The following is a 16,341-nucleotide window of genomic DNA, read 5'->3' as shown; positions in this document are numbered from 1 at the left end:
ACTGATCCAGATGACTCTAAGTCTCAATCTGGATACATATTGAAACTGGGAGCAATTAGTTAGAGTAGCTCCGTACAGAGCATTGTTGACATAGAAATTTGCAAAATACATATGGATCTGAATATGGCAGACCCGTTGACTAAACTTCTCTCACAAGCAAAACATAATCACACCTTAGTACTCTTTGGGTGTCAATCACATGGCGACGTGAACTAAGATTACTGACTCTAGTAAACCCTTTTGAGTGTTGGTCACATGGCGATGTGAACTATGGGTGTTAATCACATGGTGATGTAAACTATTGGTGTTAAATCACATGGCGATTATTGACTCTAGTGCAAGTGGGACACTGAAGGAAATATGCCCTAGAGGCAATAATAAAGTTATTATTTATTTCCTTATTTCATGATAAATGTTTATTATTCATGCTAGAATTGTATTAACCGGAAACATAATACATGTGTGAATACATAGACAAATAGAGTGTCACTAGTATGCCTCTACTTGACTAGCTCGTTTATCAAAGATGGTGAAGTTTCCTAACCATAGACATGACTTGTCATTTGATTAACGGGATCACATCATTAGAGAATGATGTGATTGACTTGACCCATTCGTTAGCTTAGCACTTGATCGTTTAGTATGTTGCTATTGCTTTCTTCATGACTTATAAATGTTCCTATGACTATGAGATTATGCAACTCCCGTTTACCGGAGGAACACTTTGTGTGCTACCAAACGTCACAACGTAACTGGGTGATTATAAAGGTGCTCTACAGGTGTCTCCGAAGGTACTTGTTGAGTTGGCGTATTTCGAGATTAGGATTTGTCACTCCGATTGTCGGAGAGGTATCTCTGGGCCCTCTCAGTAATGCACATCACTATAAGCCTTGCAAGCAATGTGACTAATGAGTTAGTTGCGGGATGATGCATTACATAACGAGTAAAGAGACTTGCCGGTAACGAGATTGAACTAGGTATTGAGATACCGACGATCGAATCTCGGGCAAGTAACATACCGATGACAAAGGGAACAACGTATGTTGTTATGCGGTTTGACCGATAAAGATCTTCATAGAATATGTGGGAGCCAATATGAGCATCCAGGTTCCGCTATTGGTTATTGACCAGAGACGTGTCTCGGTCATGTCTACATAGTTCTCGAACCCCTAGGGTCCGCACGCTTAACGTTCGGTGACGATTTGTATTATGAGTTTATGTGTTTTGATGTACCGAAGGTAGTTCGGAGTCCCGGATGAGATCGGGGACATGACGAGGAGTCTCGAAATGGTCGAGATGTAAAGATCGATATATTGGACGACTATATTCGGACATCGGAAAGGTTCCAAGTGATTCGGGTATTTTTCGGAGTACGGGAGAGTTACGGGAATTCGTATTGGGCCTTAATGGGCCATACGGGAAAGGAGAGAAAGGCCCCAAAGGGTGGCCGCACCCCTCCCCATGGACTGGTCCGAATTGGACTAGGGAGGGGGGGCGCCCCCTTCCTTCCTTCTCCTTCTTCCTTCCCTCCTCCTACTCCAAGAAGGAAAGGAGGAGTCCTACTCCCGGTGGGAGTAGGACTCCCCCCTTGGCGCGCCCTCGTTGGCCGGCCGCCTCTTCCCCCTTGCTCCTTTATATACAGGGGCAGGGGGAACCTCTAGACACACAAGGTTATCTGTTGATCTCTCCCAGCCGTGTGCGGTGCCCCCCTCCACCATATTCCACCTCGGTCATATCGTAGCGGTGCTTAGGCGAAGCCCTCCGTCGGTAGCAACATCATCACCGTCATCACGCCGTCGTGCTGACGGAACTCTCCCGTGAAGCTCTGCTGGATCAGAGTTCGCGGGACTTCATCGAGCTGAACGTGTGCTGAACTCGGAGGTGCCGTACGTTCGGTACTTGGATCGGTCGGATCGTGAAAGGCCTCAAAGGGTGGCCGCACCACTCCCCATGGACTGGTCCGAATTGGACTAGGGAGGGGGCGCCCCCTTCCTTCCTTCTCCTTCTCCCTTCCCTTTTTCCTATTCCATGTGGGAGGCGGAATCCTACTAGGACTAGGGAGTCCTAGTAGGACTCCACACTTGGGCGCGCCCTATGAGGGCCGGCCTCCTCCTCCCTCCATCCTTTATATACGGGGGCAGGGGGGCACCCTAAACACACAAGTTGATTGTTCCAAGCCGTGTGCGGTGCCCCCCTCCACCATAATCCACCTTGATCATATCGTAGCAGTGCTTAGGCGAAGCCCTGCGTCAGTAGCAACATCATCACCGTCATCACACCATCGTGCTGACGGAACTCTCCCGCGAAACTCTGCTGGATCGGAGATCGTGGGACATCACCTCCGAGTTCAGCACACGTTCAGCTCGATGACGTCCCGCGAGCTTGGATCCAGCAAAGTTTCGCCGGAGAGTTTCGTCAGCACGACGGTGTGATGAGGGTGATGATGATGCTACCGACGCAGGGCTTTGCCTAAGCACCGCTACGATATGATCGAGGTGGATTATAGTGGAGGGGGCACCGCACACGGCTGGAAGAGATCAACAGATCAACTTGTGTGTTCTAGGGTGCCCCCTGCCCCCGTATATAAAGGAGCAAGGGAGGAGGCCGGCCGGCCCCTGTAGGTCGCGCCAGGAGGAGGAGTCCTCCTCCTAGTAGGAGTAGGACTCCCCTTTCCTACTCCTACTAAGAGGAGGAAAGGAAGGAGGAAAAGGAGAAGGAAGGAGAGGGAGGAAAACGAGGAAAGAGGGGCCGGCCCCCTAGTCCAATTCGGTTTGGGCTAGGGGGGCGCGCACCCTGCCTCCTCTCTTCCACCCCTTGGCCCATGAGGCCCATTACTTCTTCCTCGTATTCCCGTAACTCCCCGGTACCTCGAAAAATACCCGAATCACTCGGAACCTTTCCGAAGTCCGAATATAGTTGTCCAATATATCGATCTTTACGTCTCGACCATTTCGAGACTCCTCGTCATGTCCCCGATCTCATCTGGGACTCTGAACTACCTTCGGTACATCAAATCACATAAACTCATAATACCGATCGTCACCGAACTTTAACCGTGCGGACCCTACGGGTTCGAGAACTATGTAGACATGACCGAGACATGTCTCCGGTCAATAACCAATAGCGGAACCTGGATGCTCATATTGACTCCTACATATTCTATGAAGATCTTTATCGGTCACACCGCATAACAACATACATTGTTCCCTTTGTCATCGGTATGTTACTTGCCCAAGATCTGATCGTCGGTATCTCAGTACCTAGTTCAATCTCGTTACCGGCAAGTCTCTTTACTCGTTCCGTAATGCATCATCCCGCAACTAACTCATTAGTCACATTGCTTGCAAGGCTTATAGTGATGTGCATTATCGAGAGGGCCCAGAGATACCTCTCCGACAATCGGAGTGACAAATCCTAATCTCGATCTATGCCAACTCAACAAGTACCATTGGAGACACCTGTAGAGCACCTTTATAATCACCCAGTTACGTTGTGACGTTTGGTAGCACACAAAGTGTTCCTCCAATATTCGGGAGTTGCATAATCTCATAGTCATAGGAACATGTATAAGTCATGAAGAAAGCAATAGCAACATACTAAACGATCAAGTGCTAAGCTAACGGAATGGGTCAAGTCAATCTCATCATTCTCTAATGATGTGATCCCGTTAATCAAATGACAACTCATGTCTACGGCTAGGAAACTTAACCATCTTTGATTCAACGAGTTGGTCAAGTAGAGGGATACTAGTGACACTTTGTTTGTCTATGTATTCACACATGTATCAAGTTTCTGGTTAATACAATTCTAGCATGAATAATAAACATTTATCATGAAAATAAGGAAATAAATAATAACTTTATTATTGCCTCTAGGGCATATTTCCTTCAGTCTCCCACTTGCACTAGAGTCAATAATCTAGTTCACATCGCCATGTGATTTAACACCAATAGTTCACATCACTATGTGATTAACACCCATAGTTCACATCGCCATGTGACCAACGCTCAAAGGGTTTACTAGAGTCAGTAATCTAGTTCACATCGCTATGTGATTAACACCCAAAGAGTACCAAGGTGTGATTATGTTTTGCTTGTGAGAGAAGTTTAGTCAACGGGTCTGCCAAAATTCAGATCCGTATGTATTTTGCAAATTTCTATGTCTACAATGCTCTGCACGGAGCTACTTTAGCTAATTGCTCCGACTTTCAATATGTATCCAGATTGAGACTTAGAGTCATCTGGATCGGTGTCAAAACTTGCATCGACGTAACCCTTTACAACGAACCTTTTGTGACCTCCATAATCGAGAAACACATCCTTATTCTACTAAGGATAATTTTGACCGCTTTTCAATGATCTACTCCTAGATCACTATTGTACTCCCTTGCCAAACTCAGTATAGGGTATACAATAGATCTGGTACACAGCATGGCATACTTTATAGAACCTATGGCTGAGGCATAGGGAATGACTTTCATTTTCTTTCTATCTTCTGCCGTGGTCGGGCTTTGAGTCTTACTCAATTTCACACCTTGTAACACAGGCAAGAACTCTTTCTTTGACTGCTCCATTTTGAACTACTTCGAAATCTTGTCAAGGTATGTACTCATTGAAAAAACTTAAGCGTCTTGATCTATCTCTATAGATCTTGATGCTCAATATGTAAGTAGCTTCACCGAGGTCTTTCTTTGAAAAACTCCTTTCAAATACTCCTTTATGCTTTCCAGAAAATTCTACATTATTTCCGATCAACAATGTGTCATTCACATATATTTATCAGAAATGTTGTAATGCTCCCACTCACTTTCTTGTAAATACAGGCTTCACCGCAAGTCTGTATAAAACTATATGCTTTGATCCACTCATCAAAGCGTATATTCCAACTCCGAGATGCTTGCACCAGTCCATAGATGGATCGCTGGAGCTTGCACATTTTGTTAGCACCTTTAGGATCGACAGAAACTTTCTGGTTGCATCATATACAACTCTTCTTTAATAAATCCATTAAGGAATGTAGTTTTGACATCCATTTGCCAGATTTCATACAATGTGGAAATTTGTTAACATGATTCAGACAGACTTAAGCATCGCTATGAGTGAGAAAATCTCATCGTAGTGAACACCTTGAACTTTGTCAAAAACCCTTTTCGACAAGTCTAGCTTTGTAGATAGTAACACTACTATCAGCGTCCCTCTTCCTCTTGAAGATCCATTTATTTTCTATGGCTTGCCGATCATCGGGCAAGTCAACCAAAGTCCATACTTTGTTCTCATACATGAATCCCATCTCAGATTTCATGGCCTCAAACCATTTCACGGAATCTGGGCTCATGATCGCTTCCTCATAGTTCGTAGGTTCGTCATGGTCAAGTAACATGACCTCCAGAACAGTATTACCGTACCACTCTGGTGTGGACCGTACTCTGGTTGACCTACGAGGTTCGGTAGTAACTTGATCTGAAGTTACATGATCATCATCATTAGCTTCCTCACTAATTGGTGTAGGAGTCACAGAAACAGATTTCTGTGATGAACTACTTTCCAATAAGGTAGCAGGTACATTTACCTCATCAAGTTCTACTTTCCTCCCACTCACTTCTTTCGAGAGAAACTCCTTCTCTAGAAAGGATCCATTCTTAGCAATGAATATCTTGCCTTCGGATCTGTGATAGAAGGTGTACCCAACTGTCTCCTTTGGGTATCCTATGAAGACACATTTCTCTAATTTGGGTTTGACCTTATCAGGATGAAACTTTTTCTTATAAGCATCGCAACCCCAAACTTTAAGAAACGACAACTTTGGTTTCTTGCCAAACCACAGTTCATACGGTGTCGTCTCAACAGATTTAGATGGTGCCCTTTTTAACGTGAATGCAGCTGTCTCTAATGCATAACCCCAAAATGATAGTGGTAAATCGGTAAGAAACATCATAGATTGCACTATATCCAATAAAGTACGGTTATGACGTTCGGACACACCATTATGTTGTGGTGTTCCAGGTGGCGTGAGTTGCGAAACTATTCCGCATTGTTTCAAATGAAGACCAAACTCATAACTCAAATATTCTCCCCCACGATCAGATCGTAGAAACTTTATTTTCTTGTTATGATGATTTTCTACTTCACTCTGAAATTCTTTGAACGTTTCAAATGTTTCAGACTTATGTTTCATCAAGTAGATATACCCATATCTTCTCAAATCATCTGTGAAGGTCAGAAAATAACGATACACGCCGCGAGCCTCAACACTCATCGGACTGCATACATCAGTATGTATTATTTCCAATAATTCAGTTGCTCGCTCCATTGTTCCGGAGAACGGAGTCTTAGTCATCTTGCCCATAGGGCATGGTTCGCGAGCATCAAGTGATTCCAAAATCCCATCAGCATGGAGTTTCTTCATGCGCTTTACACCAATATGACCTAAACGGCAGTGCCACAAATAAGTTGCACTATCATTATTAACTTTGCATCTTTTGGCTTCAATATTATGAATATGTGTATCACTACGATCGAGATCCAACAAACCATTTTCATTGGGTGTATGACCATAGAAGGTTTTATTCATGTAAACAGAACAACAATTATTCTCTAACTTAAATGAATAACCGTATTACAATAAACATGATCAAATCATATTCATGCTCAACGCAAACACCAAATAACACTTATTTAGGTTCAACACTAATCCCGAAAGTATAGGGAGTGTGCGATGATGATCATATCAATCTTGGAACCACTTCCAACACACATCATTACTTCACCCTCAACTAGTCTCTGTTTATTCTGTAACTCCTGTTTCGAGTTACTAATTTTTTTAGCAACCGAACAAGTATCAAATACCCAGGGGCTACTATAAACACTAGTAAGGTACACATCAATAACATGTATATCAAATATACCCTTGTTCACTTTGCCATCCTTCTTATCCACCAAATATTCATGGCATTTCTGCTTCCAGTGACCATTTCCTTTGCAGTAGAAGCACTCAGTTTCAGGCTTTAGTCTAGCTTTGTGCTTCTTCACGGAAGTGACAACTTGCTTGCCATTCTACATGAAGTTCCCTTTCTTTCCCTTTGCCCTTTTCTTGAAACTAGTGGTCTTGTTAATCATCAACACTTGATGCTCTTTCTTTATTTCTACCTTCATCGATTTCATCATCATGAAAAGCTCGGGAATCGTTTTCGTCATCCCTTGCATACTGTAGTTCATCACAAAGTTCTACTAACTTGGTGATGGTGACCAGAGAATTCTGTCAATCACTATTTTATCTGGAAGATTAACTCCCACTTGATTCAAGCGATTGTAGTACCCAGACAATCTGAGCACATGCTCACTGCTTGAGCTATTCTCCTCCATCTTTTAGCTATAGAACTTGTTGGAGACTTCATATCTCTCAACTCGGGTATTTGCTTGAAATATTAACTTCAACTCCTGGAACATCTCATATGGTCCATGACGTTCAAAACATCTTTGAAGTCCCGATTCTAAGCCATTAAGCATGGTGCACTAAACTATCAAAGTAGTCATCATATTGAGCTAGCCAAACGTTCATAACGTCTGCATCTGCTCCTACAATAGGTCTGTCACCTAGCGGTGCATCAAGGACATAATTCTTCCGTGCAGCAATGAGGATAAACCTCAGATCACGGACCAAGTCCGCATCATTGCTAATAACATCTTTCAACATAGTTTTTCTTTAGGAACATATCAAAATAAACGGGGAGCAATATCGCGAGCTATTGATCTACAACATAGATATGCTAATACTACCAGGACTAAGTTCATGATAAATTAAAGTTCAATTAATCATATTACTTAAGAACTCCCACTTAGATAGACATCCCTCTAATCATCTAAGTGATCACGTGATCCATATCAACTAAACCATGTCCGATCATCACGTGAGATGGAGTAGTTTTCAATGGTGAACATCACTATGTTGATCATATCTACTATATGATTCACGCTCGACCTTTCGGTCTCAGTGTTCCGAGGCCATATCTGCATGTGCTAGGCTCATCAAGTTTAACCCGAGTATTCTGCGTGTGCAAAACTGTCTTACACCCGTTGTAGATGAACGTTGAGCTTATCACACCCGATCATCACGTGGTGTCTCGGCACGACGAACTTTGGCAACGGTGCATACTCAGGGAGAACACTTGTACCTTGAAATTTAGTGAGAGATCATCTTATAATGATACCGTCAAACAAAGCAGAATAAGATGCATAAAGGATAAACATCACATGCAATCAATATAAGTGATATGATATGGCCATCATCAACTTGTGCCTTTGATCTCCATCTCCAAAGCACCGTCGTGATCACCATCGTCACCGGCGCGACACCTTGATCTCCATCGTAGCATCGTTGTTGTCTCGCCAACTATTGCTTCTACGACTATCGCTACCGCTTAGTGATAAAGTAAAGCAATTACAGGGCGATTGCATTGCATACAATAAAACGACAACCATATGGCTCCTGCCAGTTGCCGATAACTCCGTTACAAAACATGATCATCTCATACAATAAATATAGCATCATGCCTTGACCATATCACATCACAACATGCCCTGCAAAAACAAGTTAGACGTCCTCTACTTTGTTGTTGCAAGTTTTACGTGGCTGCTACGGGCTGAGCAAGAACCGTTCTTACCTACGCATCAAAACCACAACGATATTTCGTCAAGTTAGTGCTGTTTTAACCTTCACAAGGACCGGGCATAGCCACACTCGGTTCAACTAAAGTTGGAGAAACTGACACCCGCCAGCCACCTGTGTGCAAAGCACGTCGGTAGAACCAGTCTCGCGTAAGCGTACGCGTAATGTCGGTCCGGGCCGCTTCATCCAACAATACCGCCGACCCAAAGTATGACATGCTGGTAAGCAGTATGACTTGTATCGCCCACAACTCACTTGTGTTCTACTCGTACATATAACATCTACGCATAAACCTGGCTCGGATGCCACTGTTGGGGAACGTAGTAATTTCGAAAATGGAGAGGGAAATTACTACGTTCGGGTAATTACGAGGATGTTATATGCGTGGTTGACATGCTGGTAAGCAGTATGACTTGTATCGCCAACAATAGTATGTCTATTTCCGTTAGCTTAGCATATTAGTTAGCTTAGCACTTGATCATGTCTATGGCTAAGAAATTTAACCATCTTTGATTCAACGAGCTAGTCAAGTAGAGGCATACTAGTGACACTGTATTTGTCTATGTATTCACACATGTACTAAATTTCCGGTTAATACAATTCTAGCATGAATAATAAACATTTATCATGAAATAAGGAAATAAATAATAACTTTATTATTGCCTCTAGGGCATATTTCCTTCAGTACCACCTCTGCACTGGGAAAACTTTGGGAGTCATCACGGGTGGTTGTACCGGTCTGGTACCGCCCAACCACCGGACTAGCTTCTGTGATGGGGCGGTCCTTGGGCGGTGGTGGACCGGTTGTCTGGGTTATACTCTGATAACCGCTACTACCAGTGGCCGGAGCGGTCCTACTGCTCTGGACTTAGCCTCCACCTTGACTCAGACTAGGCGGTAGTTCCGGTGCAACTACCGCTCAACTGCCGCTATAGGGGTGACTCCCTTCTGTTTTGAGGCGGTAGTTGGGTGGTAGACGAGCGGTTGGTCCGGTTACTCTTTGTAACCGGTACTACCGCTCGCTACCGGTTGTACCGCTTGCTAGGCTTTCTGCAGCATACCCATGAATCCCGGTTGTACCGGGACCTACCACTTTACCTCTTATCTCTCTCTCCTCCATTGATGCCCTTCAAGCTCTCTTGCCCGATCTCTCTCTCTAGCCACTCAAACTTGTTAATTAGCTAGGGGTTGAAGGAGGAGACCTAGATCTACACTTCCACCGAAGGAAAATTGATTCCCCATACTTTCTTGTGTGGATTTTGTTACTCTATGGTGTTTGAGCACTCTAGATGGTAGATGTCACCTCGGAGCCACATTCCATTGTGGTGAAGCTCCGTGGTGGTGTTGGGAGCCTCCAATTCAGTTGTGGAGAGAGCCCAACCTTGTCTGTAAAGGTCTGGTTGCCGCCTTCGAGGGAACCACTAATGGAATCATGTCATCTTGCATTGTGCGAGGGCGTGAGGAGAACATGGTGGCCCTAGTGGCTTCTTGGGGAGCATTGTGCCTCCACACCGCTCCAACGTAGACGTACTTCCTCTCAAAGGAAAGGAACTTGGTAACACATCCTCGTCTTCACCGACTCCACGTGTGGTTATCTCTTACCTTTACCTTGTGCAAGCTTTACTTGTGTTGTATCCTTTGCTTGCTTGTGTTATTGTTGTTGTTGCTAGCATCATATAGGTTACTCACCTAGTTGCACATCTACACAACCTATTTGTTGCTTTACCTAATTTGTTAAGAAAAGCTAAAAAAATTGGTAGTTACCTATTCACCCCCTCTAGTCAACCATATCAATCCTTTCACTTCTTAAGGCAGACTTGTTTACTTATGTCTGTACTCAGATATTGTTGCTTCCGCTGACTTTGTACTCGAGCCCACGAGGCCCCTGACTTGTAATATAAAGCCTGTATGATTGTAATTTGTGTCTAGAGTTGTGTTGTGATATCTTTTCGTGAGTCTCTGATCTTGACCTTGCAAATTTGCGTGTATGATTAGTGCACGATTAAGTCGAGGCGTCACACAACACCACTAGCAACCCACATGTACCAATCTGAGGTTTTGGGACAAAGATTGAATACAAAAGATGAACTAGGGTTTGAGATGAGATGCTGTTGGTGAAGACGATGTTGATGAAGATTGGTTCTCACATGATAAGAGGATCGTTGGTGATGTCGATGGCTTCGATTTTCCCCTCCCGAAGGAAAGTATCCCCGACGAAATCGCTCCGCCGGAGCAAAAGTGCTCCTACCCAGGTTCTACCTCGAGACGGCGGCGCTTCGTCCCAAAAGTCTTCTTCTGATTTTTTAAAGGAATATAACATCATATAGGAGAAGATGGGCCCCAAAGGCCTGCTGGTGGAGCCATGAGCTCACCAGTCGCGCCCTAGGGGGACGCACCTAAGCCCGCGACTCTCTGGTGGCCCTCCTCCTGATATTTCTTTCGCCAATATTTTTTATATATATTCCAAAACAATTCTTCATAAATTTTTAGGTCATTTGGAGCCGTGGAGAATATCTATCTCTGATGTAGCTTTTTCAGTTCCAGAATTCTTGTTGCCGGTAATCTCCCTCTTCTTGTGAAACTTGCAAATTAAGATAGAAAATGCATTATAATTGCATCATAAAGTGAAATAACAACCCAGAACATAATAAATAACAGTACGGAAACATAATGCAAAATTGACGTATCATCCTTCCATCAGATTCATAGCTCAGGCAACCGATGGAGCCCGGTGCCACCCTTCGGCAGCGGGCGTAGCTCTCCTTATTGGGTGGTAGTTTCGACCAACGATCTGACTTTCTCATATCCGGATCCTCACTTGGTGGCATATTGCTTGAAATTTAGGTCAGGGCAAAAATCCCTGCTCGGTTTGCCGATGCTTGCAACAGCGACACCCAGGGGGTGTCGTCCCCTTCTTGGAGGCGCTGTCATGACCTATATCTGGCCCTTTTCCATCATCCGGGGAGCCCTAGGTCCGGCTTGTTGGACCGGACGGTGACAAGGCCACAATATCATTTTCTTTTTACAAAGGCACTGTGTTGTTTCTTGGCGGCGTTCTCGTTTTTGAATTTGGAGATGTTAATCATTGTGGTTGTTTCTTACGGATCGTTGAACCCATTCTATATTTTTCTATCAATGCAAATATTTTTTTCGAAAAAATACACCAGCTTTGCGTACTCGTCAAAAAAGGTTGTATACATGTCCGAGTTGTATACGTGTTAGCCACCGTGTCAGATTGGGTACGTGCTGGTTTGCTAATAAGTCCTCGAGATCCCCACGTCTCCAAACCGACTCCACAGTCCAATCCCCAATCCCTAGTCCACCGCTTGCCTGCCCTCGCGGATCTCTCCGGCCGTCAACCACCGCCGCCGCCCGCCGACCAACCCAAACCCCGCGCCCCCACTCGCCGCGCGCTCCTCCCAGCCCCTCGCAAACCCCCTCCCTCCCCTCCGCACGTTCCCGGCGGCGCCGGCGGCGCGATGGGGAAGAGCGACTTCCTGACGCCCAAGGCGATCGCGAACCGGATCAAGGCCAAGGGGCTGCAGAAGCTGCGGTGGTACTGCCAGATGTGCCAGAAGCAGTGCCGCGACGAGAACGGCTTCAAGTGCCACTGCATGTCGGAGTCGCACCAGCGGCAGATGGCCATCTTCGGCCAGGCCCCCGACCGCGTCGTCGAGGGCTTCTCCGACGAGTTCCTCGAGGAGTTCCTCACCCTGCTCCGCCGCGCCCACCGCAGCTCCCGCGTCGCCGCCACCGTCATCTACAACGAGTTCATCGCCGACCGCCACCACGTGCACATGAACTCCACCCGCTGGGCCACGCTCACCGAGTTCGTCAAGTTCCTCGGCCGCGAGGGCCACGCCAAGGTCGAGGACACGCCCAAGGGATGGTTCATCACCTACATCGACCGCGACTCGGAGCAGGCCATCAAGGCCAGGCTCAAGCGCAAGAGGGTCAAGTCCGACCTCGCCGAGGACGAGCGGCAGGAGCTCATGATTGCCCGGCAGATCGAGCGCGCCCAGAAAGCCCAGGCTAATGGCGAAGACGCTGATGATGCTAGTGCTGATGATGACCTCGGCAGCGAGGATGATGAGTATTCGGGATCAGACGAGGATGATCAGGAAGAACAACAGGAGGATGGCAAAGAGGCCAACAAGCCAACTGGGAAGATTGCGATTGCACTCCAGCGGGCTGCGCCGCCACCTAAGGTTAATCCTTTTGATGATAAGCCAAAGATGAAATTTGGCTTCGAGGAGGAAGAGGAGGAGGTGCCCAACAAGAAGGCGAAAGTTGCAGGGAAGGCAACGGACACCAGGAGGTCGGCGATCGATGATCTGATGAAGGAGGAGGAGAAGGCCAAGGAGCGGAGCAACCGGAAGGACTACTGGCTGTGCCCTGGTATCGTTGTCAAGGTGATGAGCAAGTCGCTGGCCGAGAAGGGGTACTACAAGCAGAAGGGATTGGTGAAGAGGGTGATTGATAAGTATGTCGGGGAGATTGAGATGCTGGAGAGCAAGCATGTTCTCAGGGTCGACCAGGATGAGCTTGAGACTGTCCTCCCACAGATTGGTGGGCTGGTGCGGATTGTTAACGGGGCTTACCGGGGCTCGAATGCAAGGCTGCTCTCAGTGGACACAGAGAGATTCTCCGCCAAACTGCAGGTTGAAAAGGGCCTCTATGATGGGAAAGTTCTCAAGGCTATTGAGTATGAGGACATTTGCAAGGTTGCTCAGTGAGATAGGATGGAGTCTCATTTCAATTCCAGAAGCAATTCCAGCGGCATTTGCAAGGTTGCTTAGTGAAATGGAGTTATGGACCCAATGTACTAGCTCTGTCTGTCTTCCTGACAATGTATGTGCAACTATGCTTGTGCTAGAATGTTGTCTATCTAAGAAGTTTGAGGTGTCTATTTCTAGTTCATTCTTGCTGCTGAAAGTACACTGCAAAAAGATCATCTGATATTTGTTCGCCTTCTGCTTGGTGGCTAGAATAATATGACAATTTTGCAACACTTGCTCAACTTCTTCATATTTGTTTACAGTCAATCTTGTTACCAGTTTTTAGTTGTATACTATTGGTAATCTGAGACATTCTGGACTGGAAATATCATTGCGGTGCTTCTTGCTTCGGACAGTTAACAATTTCTGGACTGGAAATATCATTGTGGTGCTTCTTGCTTCCGACAGTTAACAATTGTGCATCCTCTGCTTTTACCGTATGACTTCTACCTTAAGAAAGCTGGAAAAAAGGCACTCCATGTGATTGATTAAGTTTGCTGCATAGTTTTTGTGCTCTGGCTTTGTCATCTTACTATAAGTATTCCTTCCAAAAAATATTATACATGTGGAAATGCCAATCACACTGGAGAGCTCTATCATGATTGTTCAGGCAGCCCCACCTGAATTGTTTGTACCTTAAATCTCTTACCAATTAAAGTAGTGATCTAAACACTCTTATATTTCTTTACGGAGGGAGTACCAATATACTGTTCTGTTTTCAATGGCAGTGAGACACTTTCACCTTGTCCATCTTCCCAGCCTAAAGAAACTCATCCAAGTTAACTTTGTTACCTTAATTCTGTCCACCTTAATAAATCTTCTTCAGCTTCCTTTATAACATATGGAATATAACAGGATATCCAAGAAGCTGCTTTTGACATAGATTGCTTCCATTCGACTGCTGTATGTGCTTTTTATCTGATAATAACTCAGTTCAAACTTGCCACATGACAAATCACTTCCTAAACAACAATGTCCTGGGGGGTCTCCTCTGAGATTATAATGAATGTTGTATCCTCAATTTATTATAGTATTCAATCCAAAATACTTCTCATGAGTCATGAGTCATGAATATGACCCTTCGATGATTACACTGTATCACTATCCATAAGACACTTCAATTCCTCCGAGTTTAATGTTGCAATCCATAGCTCATACTATATCATTTATCTTGTTTTCAATGGCAGTGAGACACTTTTGCCCTGTCCATCTTCCCAGCTTAAAGAAACTCATCCTAGTTAGTTCTACTCTTTAGCTTCATTTATCGCATTAATTTTTTTTTCTGCGCCAGCAAATAAGCATATATGGATATTAAAGGAGATCCAAGTGGCTGCTATTGAGTATTGACATTGAAATTCTCTATGTGCTTTTATCTGATAACACAGTTGAAACTGGACACATGGCAAATCCAACACTGCCCTGAGTTGTCTCATGTGACTGCAATGAATTGTTTGCACTCTCCTGAATGTTATGTTATTCAATCCAAAGATACTTCCTCATGAATACCACCCTTTGATGATTATGCTGTATCACTATCTGTGAGATACTTCAGTTCCTCTGAGTCTCATACTTCATCATTTATCTTGTTATCAAGGTGTCAGTACAGCACTTTAGCTTTATCTTGACACATGATATTTTTATGTCATTGCAAGGACTATGGAGTACAGGCACAGCTGTCTAACTGGAACTATTGTAAGCCACAGAGAAAGAAAAAAATATCTGAATGGATGAAGCTAAATCAAAATTGTCCTCTTTACAAAGTTTTGATGGACAGTGTGTCGTCCCTATCAATGTAATCATTGTGTGTGTGTGCATGTTTCGGACCATAAAGTTTCCTGATTGGTTGGTTGCATAGATTTGGTAGGTCTGACTGCAGAAAGTGACCATGTATATTGTTTAAAATTTCATTTACATATTTCGGTTCTGTCAGACAAGGTAGATAATGCAAGGTCCCTTTTTATCCCCTTACTTATGTCAGTATATTGGTGATATTACCTTTAGTAAAAGCTAAATCCATAGTTACTGTAGTGAGAATATATTATGCAAGTGATTGTTATCATCTACTGTATACATTTTATCCTATATGTTTCTGCCGTGACTCAGTTTCTTCCAGAATAAATAATCTGTCACACTATAACCATTTTTCTAGCTAGAAGAATTTGAATTAACATTGTTCATCTTTCAGGCTATTAGTGATTATCTCTGAGAATACGGAAGTGATCTCCATGCATGTGCCGGTGCTACAGTCCACGCCAACTTGCCAAGCAAGGAACTCTGTGCCGGATCTGGGGGATTTGTGTCAGCTATGTGACCAATGGCATGTGCAGCCATATGCAGCCTGATCTCTGGTACTTTCCATCTGCTCAGATGCCATGTGCATGGCATGTTATCTTAAGAAAGAAGGGGAGCAACAGTTACTTCAGTTTTGCATCTGGTGCAACAATATCTGTGCCGCAGGGGCAGAACTTCTTTGCTTATTTTAAGATGTGACTCTGGTTCTGACAGCAATCTTCATCTCGCTTGAGATGCGTGGACAGAACAAAAGAATTGCTCAAGTTCAGATGCAGGTATTGCGGCTGATGTCCTGTGCTGTGCCTGATGACTGGAAAGAGGTTCCAACTTTGTGGTGTACAGGCCAGAATAGAGAGCCATCTGATTCATTATCTCTAGTTAAAGGTACGCGATGTATGCAATCTTATAAGAGTGATCTGCCTTAGTTCTTGGTTGCTTAAATGGACATCTTCTGATTGTACTGTAGTACTTCGCTGTACCGATATGCGTAATTTGGCTAACTTGTTGTCCTGCAGAGAATTCCTGTTATTACTTACTTCTAGAAACATGATATCATCGCTCATGTCCTCTTAGGAGCAAAAATCTCCCGAATTTGCAACAGCGTAGA

At 44.5% G+C, this 16,341-nt stretch overlaps 2 protein-coding genes across 3 annotated transcripts in view; both read left to right on the top strand.

Moving 5' to 3' along the window:
• The first annotated feature begins 11,939 nt into the window (after positions 1 to 11,939).
• LOC123143767 (KIN17-like protein) lies at positions 11,940 to 13,675 on the top strand. The gene has a single exon (XM_044562747.1). The coding sequence runs from the start codon at positions 12,144 to 12,146 to the stop codon at positions 13,398 to 13,400; it is 1,257 nt and encodes a 418-aa protein (XP_044418682.1). The 5' UTR covers positions 11,940 to 12,143; the 3' UTR covers positions 13,401 to 13,675.
• Positions 13,676 to 13,855: 180 nt separating this feature from the next.
• Positions 13,856 to 16,341, top strand: part of LOC123143768 (auxin-responsive protein SAUR50) — a 4,761-nt gene continuing 2,275 nt past the window's right edge. For both annotated transcript variants that reach the window (XM_044562748.1, XM_044562749.1), the window contains exons 1-2: positions 13,856 to 15,790; positions 15,948 to 16,118. Coding sequence is in view for 1 of the 2 variants with exons in the window: in XM_044562749.1 (XP_044418684.1) it covers positions 15,757 to 15,790; positions 15,948 to 16,118 (205 nt within the window). In the remaining variant the exon portion in view is untranslated. The remainder of the gene's footprint in view (positions 15,791 to 15,947; positions 16,119 to 16,341) is intronic.

Source organism: Triticum aestivum, chromosome 6D (assembly GCF_018294505.1).
Source record: "Triticum aestivum cultivar Chinese Spring chromosome 6D, IWGSC CS RefSeq v2.1, whole genome shotgun sequence".
NCBI lineage: Eukaryota > Viridiplantae > Streptophyta > Magnoliopsida > Poales > Poaceae > Triticum > Triticum aestivum.
Note: the sequence above shows the minus strand (reverse complement) of the source record. Positions and strands in the feature narration are given on the sequence as shown.